The 12446-nt window shown below is 35.5% G+C and overlaps 1 protein-coding gene across 1 annotated transcript; it reads right to left on the bottom strand.

Moving 5' to 3' along the window:
* Nucleotides 1–315: 315 nt before the first annotated feature.
* LOC145043553 (Tetratricopeptide repeat (TPR)-like superfamily protein) lies at nt 316–2203 on the bottom strand. The gene is made up of 4 exons (XM_078992246.1): nt 1377–2203; nt 1137–1283; nt 972–1052; nt 316–663 (listed from the first exon to the last, which is right to left on the bottom strand). The coding sequence occupies exons 1-4, from the start codon at nt 2019–2021 to the stop codon at nt 478–480; spliced, it is 1059 nt and encodes a 352-aa protein (XP_078848372.1). The 5' UTR covers nt 2022–2203; the 3' UTR covers nt 316–477.
* Nucleotides 2204–12446: the final 10243 nt, after the last annotated feature.

Genomic DNA, 12446 nt, shown 5'->3' with positions numbered 1-12446 from the left:
TTCGATAACCTCCAAATAGAACTATTGAGAGTTACCATTTAAGCCTACCGTTATTCAACATGTTTAACACAGCCTATCAAACACTTAAAAAAAACCCTACATTCTCTTAGCCATTAACAGGTTAGAATCATTCCACACTAAATTTAATTTTATTCTATTAAACTTTATAATAATATTTTCACTAATTATTTATGAACGAAAGAAAAAGATTTCTTGATTGAACCTCCTAATATCAAGCCAAAAAACAAACGTTTCTTGACAAATTAGCCCTAACAAGTAAGATTATTCAAATAAAGATGATCACAACATGAGATATATAAGAAAATACACCCAAATGAGCACCTTTTTTTTTCAAAACCACAAACCTTATAACTACATAACACAAAATTTGCTATCAAAAAACTATTTAAATCCAAAAAGAAGAAAATAACTAACAACAGGACAATCTGATGAAGCACATCATGAACAAATAAATATCTATTTCTTGTATGAAAACTCGGGTTTCATCATTTTTTTTCCATGTTGTCTAATTTCGTTTTTTGCTGCCAATACGACATCATCCAAGAATCCTCTCTGAGGAAATTCATCAGGTAGAAGGCTTTGGTATGTCAAAAATTGTTCTTCAGCTTCCTCCTTTTTATCAAGAAGGCTGTATACGATTCCCTGAAAAAAAAAATACAAATTTAATCATATTAATGCAAAATCTTCCCAATAAATTCTTCACATTTCTAAATTTACAGAGCAAAACAACAAATCCAGCATGTAAGAAAAAAGATTGCCTTTATATCATGGAGTAAAATACATCGTATCCATCATAATGTTACATATAGTTAGTGAACATTTAGGTGTTGTTACTTTTTAAATTAATGAACTTAATGAGGTTAGTCTTAATCCAATAAGCTACATATGGGTGATTCTTTTTTATTTGATTCAGAAAGAACGATTTAATAGAGAAAGTGATGAAAAAACACCTGACAAAGATAAGGACGAAAGTCCCTAGGATTTTCATCTATAAGATCTTTGAATAGTTTCAAGGCTTCATCAAATCCCCCCTGCATACACACAAGAATTTATAAATATGTCATCAAAGTAGAAAAATATAAAAAACGAACTTTGGTAATTTTAAAGTATATCACCTTCACAACATGCATTTGTCCAATTAATAGTCTTATATTCCTTTCTTCTGAAACTTTTTTCTTTTGACGAGCGATTTCCAAAGCCTTATTTAGCATCTCAAACACAACAGGTCCTTCATGATTCTTGTGCATAACCATAGCAAGCCCCTATAGGAACAGTAATCAAATCCATATCGAATTAGAATCAAGAACAACAATTAATCTTCTTAAACAATGTAGAGAAAGGAGAAACAAGTATACATGTAAAGCTCTAAGCAAAAGGGGTCTCTCCTTCAAGATAGTCTTGAAATAACTCTTAGCCTTACTATATTCCCCAATCATCTCGTAACAGAGAGCCTGCAACAGCCTCCATTCAACTTCCTTGGGTTCAATAGAAATTAGTCTCTCCACATACTTGATAGCCTCTTTCGTTTTCCCTCTTTTCATCTTCGCATGGAAAACCGACTTCAAAGCCTCGACACTTTTCGGATTATCCTCCAATAATTTCATATACAGAATCTCTTCATTGTCGATTTCGTTATCTTGAGTCACTGAGCTTTGAGTTTGAGTACTTTCATGGGCGGGTTGTGCTAATACAGGCTTCTTACTGAAACACCCCATGAAAATGAATGACCCAACAAGCAAAATTACAACTCTTTCGGACACGAACTTGGTGATTTGTTTATAAGGCGAAGAGGAAGAGGTGATTAGGGGGTAATATGAAATGGGTTTCTTGAGATAAGTGATTATGGAAGTTGGTTTGTGGGAAATTTTGAGCATGGAGTTGAAATATAGTGAATTTTGAACTAGTATCGATGATTTTTGTTGAAGGTGTGTTTGAGATTGGGGATTTGGAAGAAGGCGTGGAGGATAATGAAGTGAGAAAGTGTTTACGCATGAACCCATTCCGGTGACTTCGAAGGCCGAATCCCAGATTGGGTGATCGGCGGGTAGAGTCTGGTTTCAAATCCTTTTGGCGAATGACCAAAATTGCTTCGAGGTTTTTGTGGAGGTCAAAAACCCCAGTTTGAGAATTGGGCAAGAAGGAAGAGACAAATTGCATAAAAAAAATTGTATTTTTGAGTTTTTGACAATAATTCCTCAAAGAGGAACAATTAATTGAGGAAATTGTTTTTTTGGGTAAATTCTACGAACGGTATTGTGGTTTAGGGTAATGTGCGTTTCGTCTTTAAGGGTTTTTTTTTTTTTTTTTTTTTTTTTTTTTTTTTTTTTTTTAACTCAGAAGCTCCCTCTTTTGTTACGCGTTTAATCTCTACCAAACACAAATTATTTTACCCATTTTATTTTATTTTTTATTTTTTATTATTTATTTATCATTTTTAATTAAAAAAGAAACAAAAGATCCTCCCCCCACCAATCCCTATTTTAACCCCATCCACGATCTCATTTAGGTTTTCACATTCCCAAAACTCATCACTTCTCCGATGACCGTTGGTACTTTCCACCGAGCGACCCACCCCACCAACGAACATGTAAGGCTTCTTCCTCTCTTCATATCTTTTCTCTTTTCCGTTCTATTTAGAGAAATGAGTGGTAACTGTAGATTGTGGTGGCTACAAGATGCAAATAAGAAGAAGGAATAAAAGAAAAGGATAGATTGATCGACACCTACAACAACACATCAACACTAGAGCACAACAACCTTTGCAAAAAATCATGAATTGAAGCAGGGCCACCGTCGATGATGTGAATCGGAGCCACCACACCAACATCGTTGCATTCCCCTAATTATTCAAACACTATTCAAAAATTGATGTGATCTAGAAACCTTTGTCCATTTCAGAAACCCCATTTTGATTTCTTCGCAGAAGATCAACTTAGGATGACTGGATTTTGATTTCGATTTCTTCACCTGATGTTTCTGAAGTTTAATTTGAGGTTCATCGGAAGTAAATCTTCACCTGGTTTCTTCACCTGATGTTTATAGATTTCTAATCACGAATTCATTTAGGCATAAACATTTGGATTTGATTTTCGGTAGGGGATTCACATGCAGGTTTAGAATCTGGGTTTGTTTGTTTTTAAGTTTCTTGAGGTTTTGAATATAAGGTTTGATTTCAGATGTGTTTTTGATGTTTTATTTCACACGTGGTTTTGATTTTAGCTATGAGGTTTCAGGTTTGATTTCAGATTTTTCATATATACATTTTGGTTTAAGGTTTAAGGTTTAATTTCAGGTTTAAATATGATTTGGAGGCGTTGACTAGTGGTGGTTGACGGCATTGAACGGTGGTGATTCATGTTGGTTGTTGAATAGTTATGATTTTGGTGTGGTGGCTGGATCTTTGAACACATAACATGTGGGTAGAATGTTGGGTTTAATTAGGTGTTGTTTGTTTTTTGGAAAAAAAACCTCTTCAAACCTCTTACTGCTGCGCGGCGCAGCACACGCGCAACACTTTTCATCTCGTAGCTGTTTGTTTTTTAGAAGTCTTCTGAGTCAAGAACCTCTGCGCGTGCTCTGTTTGGCGCAGCACTTGTACTGCCTCTTCCAACATCTTCCAACCTTTTCTTCTTCTTTTTTTATTGCTGAAATTTTGATTATATGTTATTAAAATTTTATTTCACATTTTTTTTCCCTTTTTTTCGTTTATTCTTATTGAATTTATTTTTCATTTTTTTTTATATTCAATAATGACAATTTCTTGATGAAATATAATTATTTTTTACTGAAAATATCTTTATTTTTTGTTGAAATATCATTATTTTTTACTGAAATATCATTAATTTTTACCGAAGTGTTATACATTATTAAATTTTACGTATTAAAAAGCTATTTTCGGTTTATAAAATTAGTTTATTTTAATTTTTTAATATCTGCAGCAGTATGCAGATGTTAAAAAAACAAACATGCTTCTTATTATAGTCTGCAGCCATTTGGTCCACCTCTTCTACTGCAGAGGGTTGCAGAGGTGGTCCGCAGACTTCATGAAATTTTGCTTCAGAAAATCAAACAGCACCTTAGTGGTGGCGATTGTTTTTTTTTTTTAATTTAAAAACAATAAATAAATAAGAGAAAATCATATATATATATATATATATATATATATATATATATATATATATATATATATATTATATTAAGGGCAAAATAATTTTTTCATGTCTGATAGGGACTACAAACGCAACAAAATACCGTTTGAGGGATCTTCCGAGTTAAAAAAAAGTCTTAGGGACCAAACGTGCAGATTGCCCTAAACCATAAGGACCATTCATGTAATTTATGCTTGTTTTTTTTACCGATAGGTGGGTTGTGGTATTGGAAAATTCAATAAAGAGACAGTGGGAGACAGTGGGTTCTGGAGTTGGTTCACCGAATTTGAATGACAGAAACCATAGTGAAGATTGTGATGTCACTAAAGATTGAAATGAAAGAGAGCTGAGGAGGGTGAGAGATAGCATGGGGACTGATGGGACTGATCTTAAATTTCTCGAATGTGGTTTAGGCTTAAGGTGAGGAGATAAAAATATGTGGGGTCTATTTTTTTTTTTAATATATAAAAATTAAATATATAAATAAGAAAATTAATTAAAAAAATAAATTAAAAAGGGGCACAATAGTTTTTTGAGGTAAGACAAGGACCTAACGCACAACAAAAATAAATAGTCGGGATCATCCAAGTTAAAAAAAAAAAAAAAAGTTAGAGACCAAACATACAAATTACCCAAACTACATGGACCACTAGTGCAATTTATTTTTACCTTTATGGTTTGTTCACATCTAGGTAACTATTTTTTTTTATACACATCTAGGTAACGAACTTTTTAGAAGTGTTCACATATGACTGGTTATGACCGGATGTAACCTGCTACAGCCGGTTATAATGGTCATATGTTAACACTTCTAAAAAGTTCGTTACCTAGATGGGTACAAACAAAAATAGTTACCCAGATATAAACAAACCGAAAAGTTAATTATCTTATTAAATCCATTTCCCTTTTTTTATATAGAAATTTCTTATTAAAATAAATATATTTTTTATTTTTTATTTATCTGAAACCAGTGTTAGTGTTAGAACTCCTTTTATTTAGAAAAAATCATTCGTATTTCCAAATGTTTTTAGAAACCACTTCATATTTAAGAAAACTTTTCAGAAACCATTCTTCTTAAACATTATTCCAAGTAATTCTGTGGTTCACGTGGAAGACAAGGCATTTGTTTTTTTTTTCTAAGGAAAAATCTAATGATAATAGTTGATGGAATTTAGTTAAATTGTTTAATTGGATTAAATATGGGATAAATATCGAAAAGTTTGATTGGAATGCTTGATGTTGTTCCCTCTTTTATTTTGGGTGTTTATAATATTTGGAGTCGTAGGCTAGGGTGCAAATCAAGGGGTAACAGTCAAATTGGTGTTTTTTTGATGATGTGCCTCTCGTAGTGTCTTTCTATGTGTGTGTTTGGTGTGAGTTTTCCTGAATAGACATAAGTTAGGTGTTGATTTGCGTGAGTGCACTCTCGATGGTCGTGTATTTCATTTCGTGTTTAAATTGGGTACGAGGCTCATCTAGTGTGTGTTCTTATTTTCGTGGAATGATTGATGTGTTTCTTATCTCTAAATCAATTTTGTTTTCTTACAATTGTAACTTATAATCAGGATGAAACTAGAGCATAAATATGGTTGGGGGGGGGGGGGGGGGGGTAACTGTTGGATTAGATGTCTAAGTCCATAACTATAATTGGTATGTACTTGCTTGAATTGATAGCAAGTGGACAAGGAGATTATGAAAAATAGAGAAATTAATTTACTATAAGATTAATAAATTAATATAAATGATTTATTAATGTGTTATCAAAATAATATATTAACTAGAGCATAAATATGGTGTGTGTGTGTGTGTGTGGGGGGGGGGGGGGGGGTAACTATTGGATTAGGTGTCTAAGTTCATAACTATAATTGGTATGTACTTGAATTGATAGCAACATAGTACTTTTGGGTTACCCTCAAACCTAGCAATTGGACAAAAAAATTATGAAAAGAGAGAAATTAATTTATTATAAGATTAATAAATTAATATAAATGATTTATTAATGTGTTATGAAAATAATATATTAATTAGAAATCGTAATATTTAATTAATAGTTAACCATAAATTAATTAGAATTAATTTTAAGGTTAATTGTATTAATTATAAAGTGCATGGACTAGTTTGTAATTATTAAATAGTTGGAATGAACATTCCAGAACCTCCTTGGAGGAAGTGGACGAAATTCATAAGGGGAAAACCCTAATGATTTCGACCACCTCTACTCTTGGAGAAACCATGGTCGAAAATTGCATGCTCCATCTTCTCTCTCTCTCTCTCTCTCTCTCTCTCCCTCCCTCTATAGTTTCCTTCTTGCTAGCTCTTAGGTGTGATTGACTAGAGGCACGACAATTGTGGTGCTAGGCTTCCAAGAAGATCAAAATCAAAGGATTATCAACTGTTTACTTTAACAATTGAAAGGTATGTAATTCCAGAACCATATTAGTTATTTTCGAAAATAGCCTCTTCCCTTAGGGTTCTTGTTTTGCAATTCATAGTTATAGAATCAATAGTTAAAACATAGATCCAAAGTAGGTTGCATGTGAACTTAGTAATTGTTTTTCTAGATTATTTGTTTTACCTAAAACCCATCAGTGGTATCAGAGCCATTGATTTTGTTTTAAATTGAATTGCTATAATAGGTGAATTGAGTGTCTGTGGTTTACCATCACATCAATAAGAATGATAAAAGATAATGAGGTTACCGAGCATATTTACATGGTTATTCACCATCTTGTTTGTGATCCTCGGTATCAAAGTCACAAATAGAAGAGCATTATCCGAGATTAAAACATGTCATTGAATAATTTCAATGTATCTCATTAGAATTAGGAATTTCACTCCTTTTCATTTCGTCTTGTGGTGGAATTGGTGAATCATCATTCACCTACCTTTATGAAATTTGCACTTGGATCTCAGCATTGTTGGGTTTTCAGCACTTAAACACTCCTATGGTGCACATACAACCCTAAATGCTTTATATGTATGTTTTCTCTAATTATACATGTATATTTACAATTTTCCAAAGCATTGTCCTAACTAGCATACATTTGAACAGTTGAATGATACAACTAGTTAGGTGACATACCTTTATGAATGACTTGTAGTTCTTTGCCTTTGAAGCTTGAGCACCCCAAGTGTGATGCCTATAATGGTTCACAAACACCAATATGCAAGAGGAGGCTTAAGAGAATAAGTTGCTTAACTCACAAAGAAGGTACAACCGATTTTGGTTCATGAGGGTTCTATTTATAGTGTTAGGGTTACATATTTACAAACCCTAATGACCCTTCACATTCTTATACTCCATGAGTTTAACCTGCATGGACTATCCATGGATCATTTCATTGGTTTATCCCCTCTACATAATCATGGATCATTGGCCTACACTATAAGAATCATTGATTTACATATCAATCCCCATATATTTAATTAGTCTCTTTTGATCACAAAATTAATTCCAAATTAATTATTGATCAATAAAAATTAAATAATATGATTTCATATTAATATATTATACTTGTAATACATTAATAAACCATAAATAAACTTATTCTCAAAAGTCCATCCTATCAAATTGCACTGGTAAAGGCAACCCAAAAGGACCATGCTTGTCACAACTAGAAATTTTATGTCTTGTAATCACTATACTCAAGTAAATGTTGAAATCAAAAACTCAAAAGCATGTATGATGCTTACTCAATGGAAAACTAAACCCCAATTCACTACATCAAGCAATTGGAAAACCCTAGAAGTTCTTGTTAAGTCCATTTTGGACTAGAACTTCCTTATTGGATCCAAATGGACCAATAAGCTTCCAATTGGACTATCATGGGCTTAGAACCCTAATTGGGCTCTAATTGGACCCACATTCATTTATTTCAATATTATGGGCCATATTGGGCCTAGAATGAAATAAATTGAAAGCTTTGATCCATGATTAACCCAATCTAGCTTATTAAAACATAAAAATCACAATTTTATTTTATAAGGCCAATAAATACCTAAGGCTAACTCTAATATTGGGCTTAGGAGCAAAAAGCCCAAACTTTTCCTTTCTCCTTCCATGTTCTCGGCCCAAAGCAAGCCCAAGAGAAGGGTTTGACTTTCTTGTGCCACATCATTATTACCTAATGGACATCCATGCAACATCTCATACTTCCATGTATGCACATCACTTCAAAAATCACTCTCTCCTTTCCTCCCTCTCACTCTCGGCCGAACACAACACACACATACTCACAAAATCCATCCCATTCTCTCTAGATCATTCAAGACCACTCCTTCATCCTCACTCCAAAAATCTCGAAAATTAGGAGCTTTCAAGAGGATCTTACAAGTTAGTCATCATCTTAGGTAAGTTTTTACTCAACTCTATGATCTAGCTTCCTTGATCTATCAAATATCTCTTCTTAATTCATGAGAAATCATGATCTTGTATCTTAGAAACACCTCAAGGCCGAGATCTTCATCAAGGGGTGCTAAGGCCGAAAATCACCAAACTTTCTTCCATCTTTTCTTCCAAAAACCGAAAGCTTCAAACAAGGTGAGTTTCATACCCCCTTATTTTCGGTTTTTATAAGTTTTTGTGGGGGAGAATACAAGCAAAGGTGTAGATCCATCATTAAGTGTATGTTGTGGTTGATTTCTATGCTTATATGTATGTTTTGTATGATTTTGATGCTAGATCTAGTTATGAAATGCTAAAAACCGAGATATGTATTTCATTATAGCATAAAATATACTACTACATGCAAAGTATACTAAGAAAAATAGCCAAATGGCTTGACAACACTTAATTTGGGCTAAAAACTCATTTTTTTGACATAAAATGTTGAAAATACAAAGTTGAAGGGCCTAAAATGAAATATTTCGAAATCTGATGGGTGAGATGAGTCAAAACAGTTTACATAATGTGTTTTCTGAAAATATACTATTTGGAGGGTTAAAAACATAAATTCCAAGCTTATTGGGCTAAAGATGACATTTTCGGCCCAATGAGGCCCAATATGCGAAATTTTCTGTTTTGGAGGACCAAAACTGCATTTCTCTGTAAAACAGTGGACTATAAGTGTTCCATGTACTTTTCAAAGGTTTAAAATGCTTTTCAAATTTAAAAAGGACCAAAGTTGCAAAAATTTCCCAAATTGGGCCAAAAATGTAAAAATTGCGAAAAAGAGGGGTTATAACCGAGAAAACTGCAATTTCAAGGACTTAAGCTGTTTTATATAGAAAATATGCTGGAAAATACTTATTTCATTAATTTTTGGTATTAAAATGTCAAGAAAATTGATTTAAGGACCAAACCGAAAAGTTTTTAAATAAAGGGGTGAAAAGGGTAAATTTTACAAACAAGGAGGGACTGAAAACAGAAAATTCTCAAGGCTAGTTCAATACATGCAATTTTACCAAATGATGGTACCACGCCTATCGACGAAATACAATACATTACAATACCAAAAGTCGTTGTCAAACGAATTGGTTCGGTCTCGAACCAATAAAAATCCGAAACTACTAACACGACGACACTATGACATTACGACATTACGATTCATAACTAATAACGATTGGGAAGTCACTATACATGCGAGTGTGCACAGACGTCTACGCACCATCTTTGGGCCCCAAAAGTGTAAAATCTTGTTTGTTGAGCCTAACTAGCCCAATGACCTGATCTTAAGGCCCGAAGACCTCTCTCTTACGAAGTGTTGGGTTTTACCGATCCGACATAACGTAAAAGGACTTTCAATGGCAAACATGCTGCTGGTCCCCAAGGGTCCTTCGGTGCTGCTAGTAAAGTCTGTAACTCACGATTGCGGGTTGGGCTTCGGGCCCTTCGCAATTGCAATGGTCTTGAACGACGCGGGGAAATACCGAGGGTTTCGCACCTTCTCTTCTTCCCTCCGGTCGTGGGACTACACAAGTCCGGGAGGATTGAGTTGTGTGAAGGATTACGAGTGACGCCTAAGGGATCGCTTGTAAGGTTGTCGATTGGACGTTTTCATTAACGCACGTCACAACACTTCACCACCCACTGTATTCTCAATGCCTCCGGAGCTCAACGGTTTCCTCTAACGCAACGAAACAACAGTACACAAACTAAGTAAAGCAAAGTGATAGGAAAACGTCGGGTTTTCCTAGGGTTTTCAACAAGTACAATTATGAATTACCGGTCGAATTTCACAACTCTTACGCTTACATCTATAGAATTCAAACAAGCATACTCATGGATCATCACATATTTTTACACTATTCTATTTTTAGAAAATATCGGATTTTCTGATGGTTTTCAAACAATACATTGGATTTCAAACACTACTTATGAACTCACCAACATTTCATATGTTGACGTTTTCAAAATACTTGTATTCTCAGGTAACAGATAAGGTGAAGGATGATTTGTACTCTATGACGTTTTGCTGTGGTTTAAGTAGGATCAAACAGTTATTTTTTTTTAGAATGTAATGTTTTGAACAATGTAATGAATGTAAACGCTACCAGTTGTATCATTCCAAATGTTGGTGATGTATAATGTTATGTTTCATGTATATGCATTGTGATGGTATTCAATGAGTCACGATAGCCCTCGGACGTTTCCGCCGTCTGGTTCGGGGGTGTGACAGGTTGGTATCAGAGTTTTGTTTATAGTGAACTAGCATATCTAGCCACACATGGATATGCAACTATAAACCAAAAAGAGGGACTAACATAACTCTGAACAAAACAAGTAAATAAAACACCCTTGTTTGCACTAGGAATAGGAACATAACGCCGAACCAAACAAAAATAATACTAGTGTCTCGGTTAATTCGGGAACTGTTCTTGGTGATACCAAGGAGTGAATGCAGCCTGATCAACTACATTCTCTCCAACGTAAAGCTAACACACATCCTGATGAGATCGGGATTTCTAGGGAATCTAAAACCATACCCCTACCACTGAAAAGAGAACGCCTGTTTAGCTTGTGCAATAGCGGTAGAGTCATAGGAAAGTGATAGCTTATTCGTATACTTTCTCCCAGTCTTCATGGAAGGAGAGCATCAGGGCATTCAGTTTCACCAAGCCTTAGGAGCACACGGGATACTCGAAAACGAACCAGAGGGGAATCAGGAGGGAGTCCACGGCGTTGAACCTGACGAATACATGGACACCGACTACGAGTTCAAGGAGACCGACGACGACATGGGGGAGGATCAGGCCCCGGATATAGATCACATCGCATCTCCTGTTAGCGAAGCGCAACAGGATCACCACGTCCCACCAGTGAATCCCGCGAGGGAAAATCGCTCCCCAGAAGCCGAGATTGCCGACTTGCGGCAACAACTGTTCGCCATGGAAGCACATGCCGTGCAAGCAAAGCTGGAGAGGGATGATGTCATTGTAGACATGACTGAGATGGCTCAGCACTTCGGCATATGATTTCACCGTTATAGTAGGACGCAGCTCATCGCGGTTAGGGATAGACTTATCATAGTAGGTCGTTAGGAAATATGCTATGTACTCCGACTCTATGTTTAAGTGACTACACTACTCATAGAGTCGTTATGCTGTCGAACTAGTATCACTCATGTATGCTCCTACGAGCAAATTTTCAAGTATCAAATGCGGATAATATTAATAAATTTTTACGTGTTTTATTACGATATTGCAAATTGCTATGTGTTGAGATATTATTATTGATTGGTCAATGGTAGTAGTGTTTAAGTTCGTACCATGCACCTAGTCAGTAGGATCACGACCTCACCGAAACAACATACCCTCAACATCTTTCCGTATTGTGACAGAAAGATGCCTCCCCGACCTGCTCGAGGAAACCCAGGACCAACCCCACCTGAAGTTGACTCAGCCGCTTTCCAGGCAGCTGTATCTGCAGCAGTCACTGCAGCGATTGCGCAAATTCAACAAGGGAACAATGGAGGAGTCAATGGGCAAGGAGCCGGAAGTTCAAACAATGGAATGAATCAAGGACCCACCAAGACATGTACCTACAAGGACTTCACAAACGCCAAACCACGAACTTTTAATGGCACTGGAGGGGTGATCACTCTTAAGCGATGGATCGAAAAGGTGGAGTCGGTATTCGAGATATGCGACTGCCCTGAGCACATGAAGGTGAAGTTCGCAGCCTGCACTTTTGTGGATCAAGCACTCACCTGGTGGAACGGACATGTAGAATCCATGACACTCCCTGTAGCCAACTCTATGCCGTGGACAGAGATGAAAGAAATGTTAATGGCAGAGTACTGCCCATGAGGCGAAATACAGAAGATGGAACAAGAGCTA

This window comes from Lactuca saligna, chromosome 4, assembly GCF_052625555.1.
Source record: "Lactuca saligna cultivar CGN05327 chromosome 4, ASM5262555v1, whole genome shotgun sequence".
NCBI classification, from domain to species: Eukaryota; Viridiplantae; Streptophyta; class Magnoliopsida; order Asterales; family Asteraceae; genus Lactuca; species Lactuca saligna.
The sequence above is the reverse complement of the archived record's forward strand: the minus strand, read 5'-3'. Positions and strand labels throughout refer to the sequence as shown.

What these genes read in the sequence shown, in the direction of transcription:
- LOC145043553 (XM_078992246.1), bottom strand. Translation starts at nt 2,021, where the DNA reads ATGGGTTCATGCGTAAACACTTTCTCACTTCATTATCCTCCACGCCTT. An exon ending in TTTTGCTTAGAGCTTTACAT is followed by an intron (nt 1,284 to 1,376) that starts GTATACTTGTTT and finishes CTGTTCCTATAG; the next exon opens with GGGCTTGCTATGGTTATGCA. An exon ending in TTCGTCCTTATCTTTGTCAG is followed by an intron (nt 664 to 971) that starts GTGTTTTTTCAT and finishes TTTTTTTTTCAG; the next exon opens with GGAATCGTATACAGCCTTCT.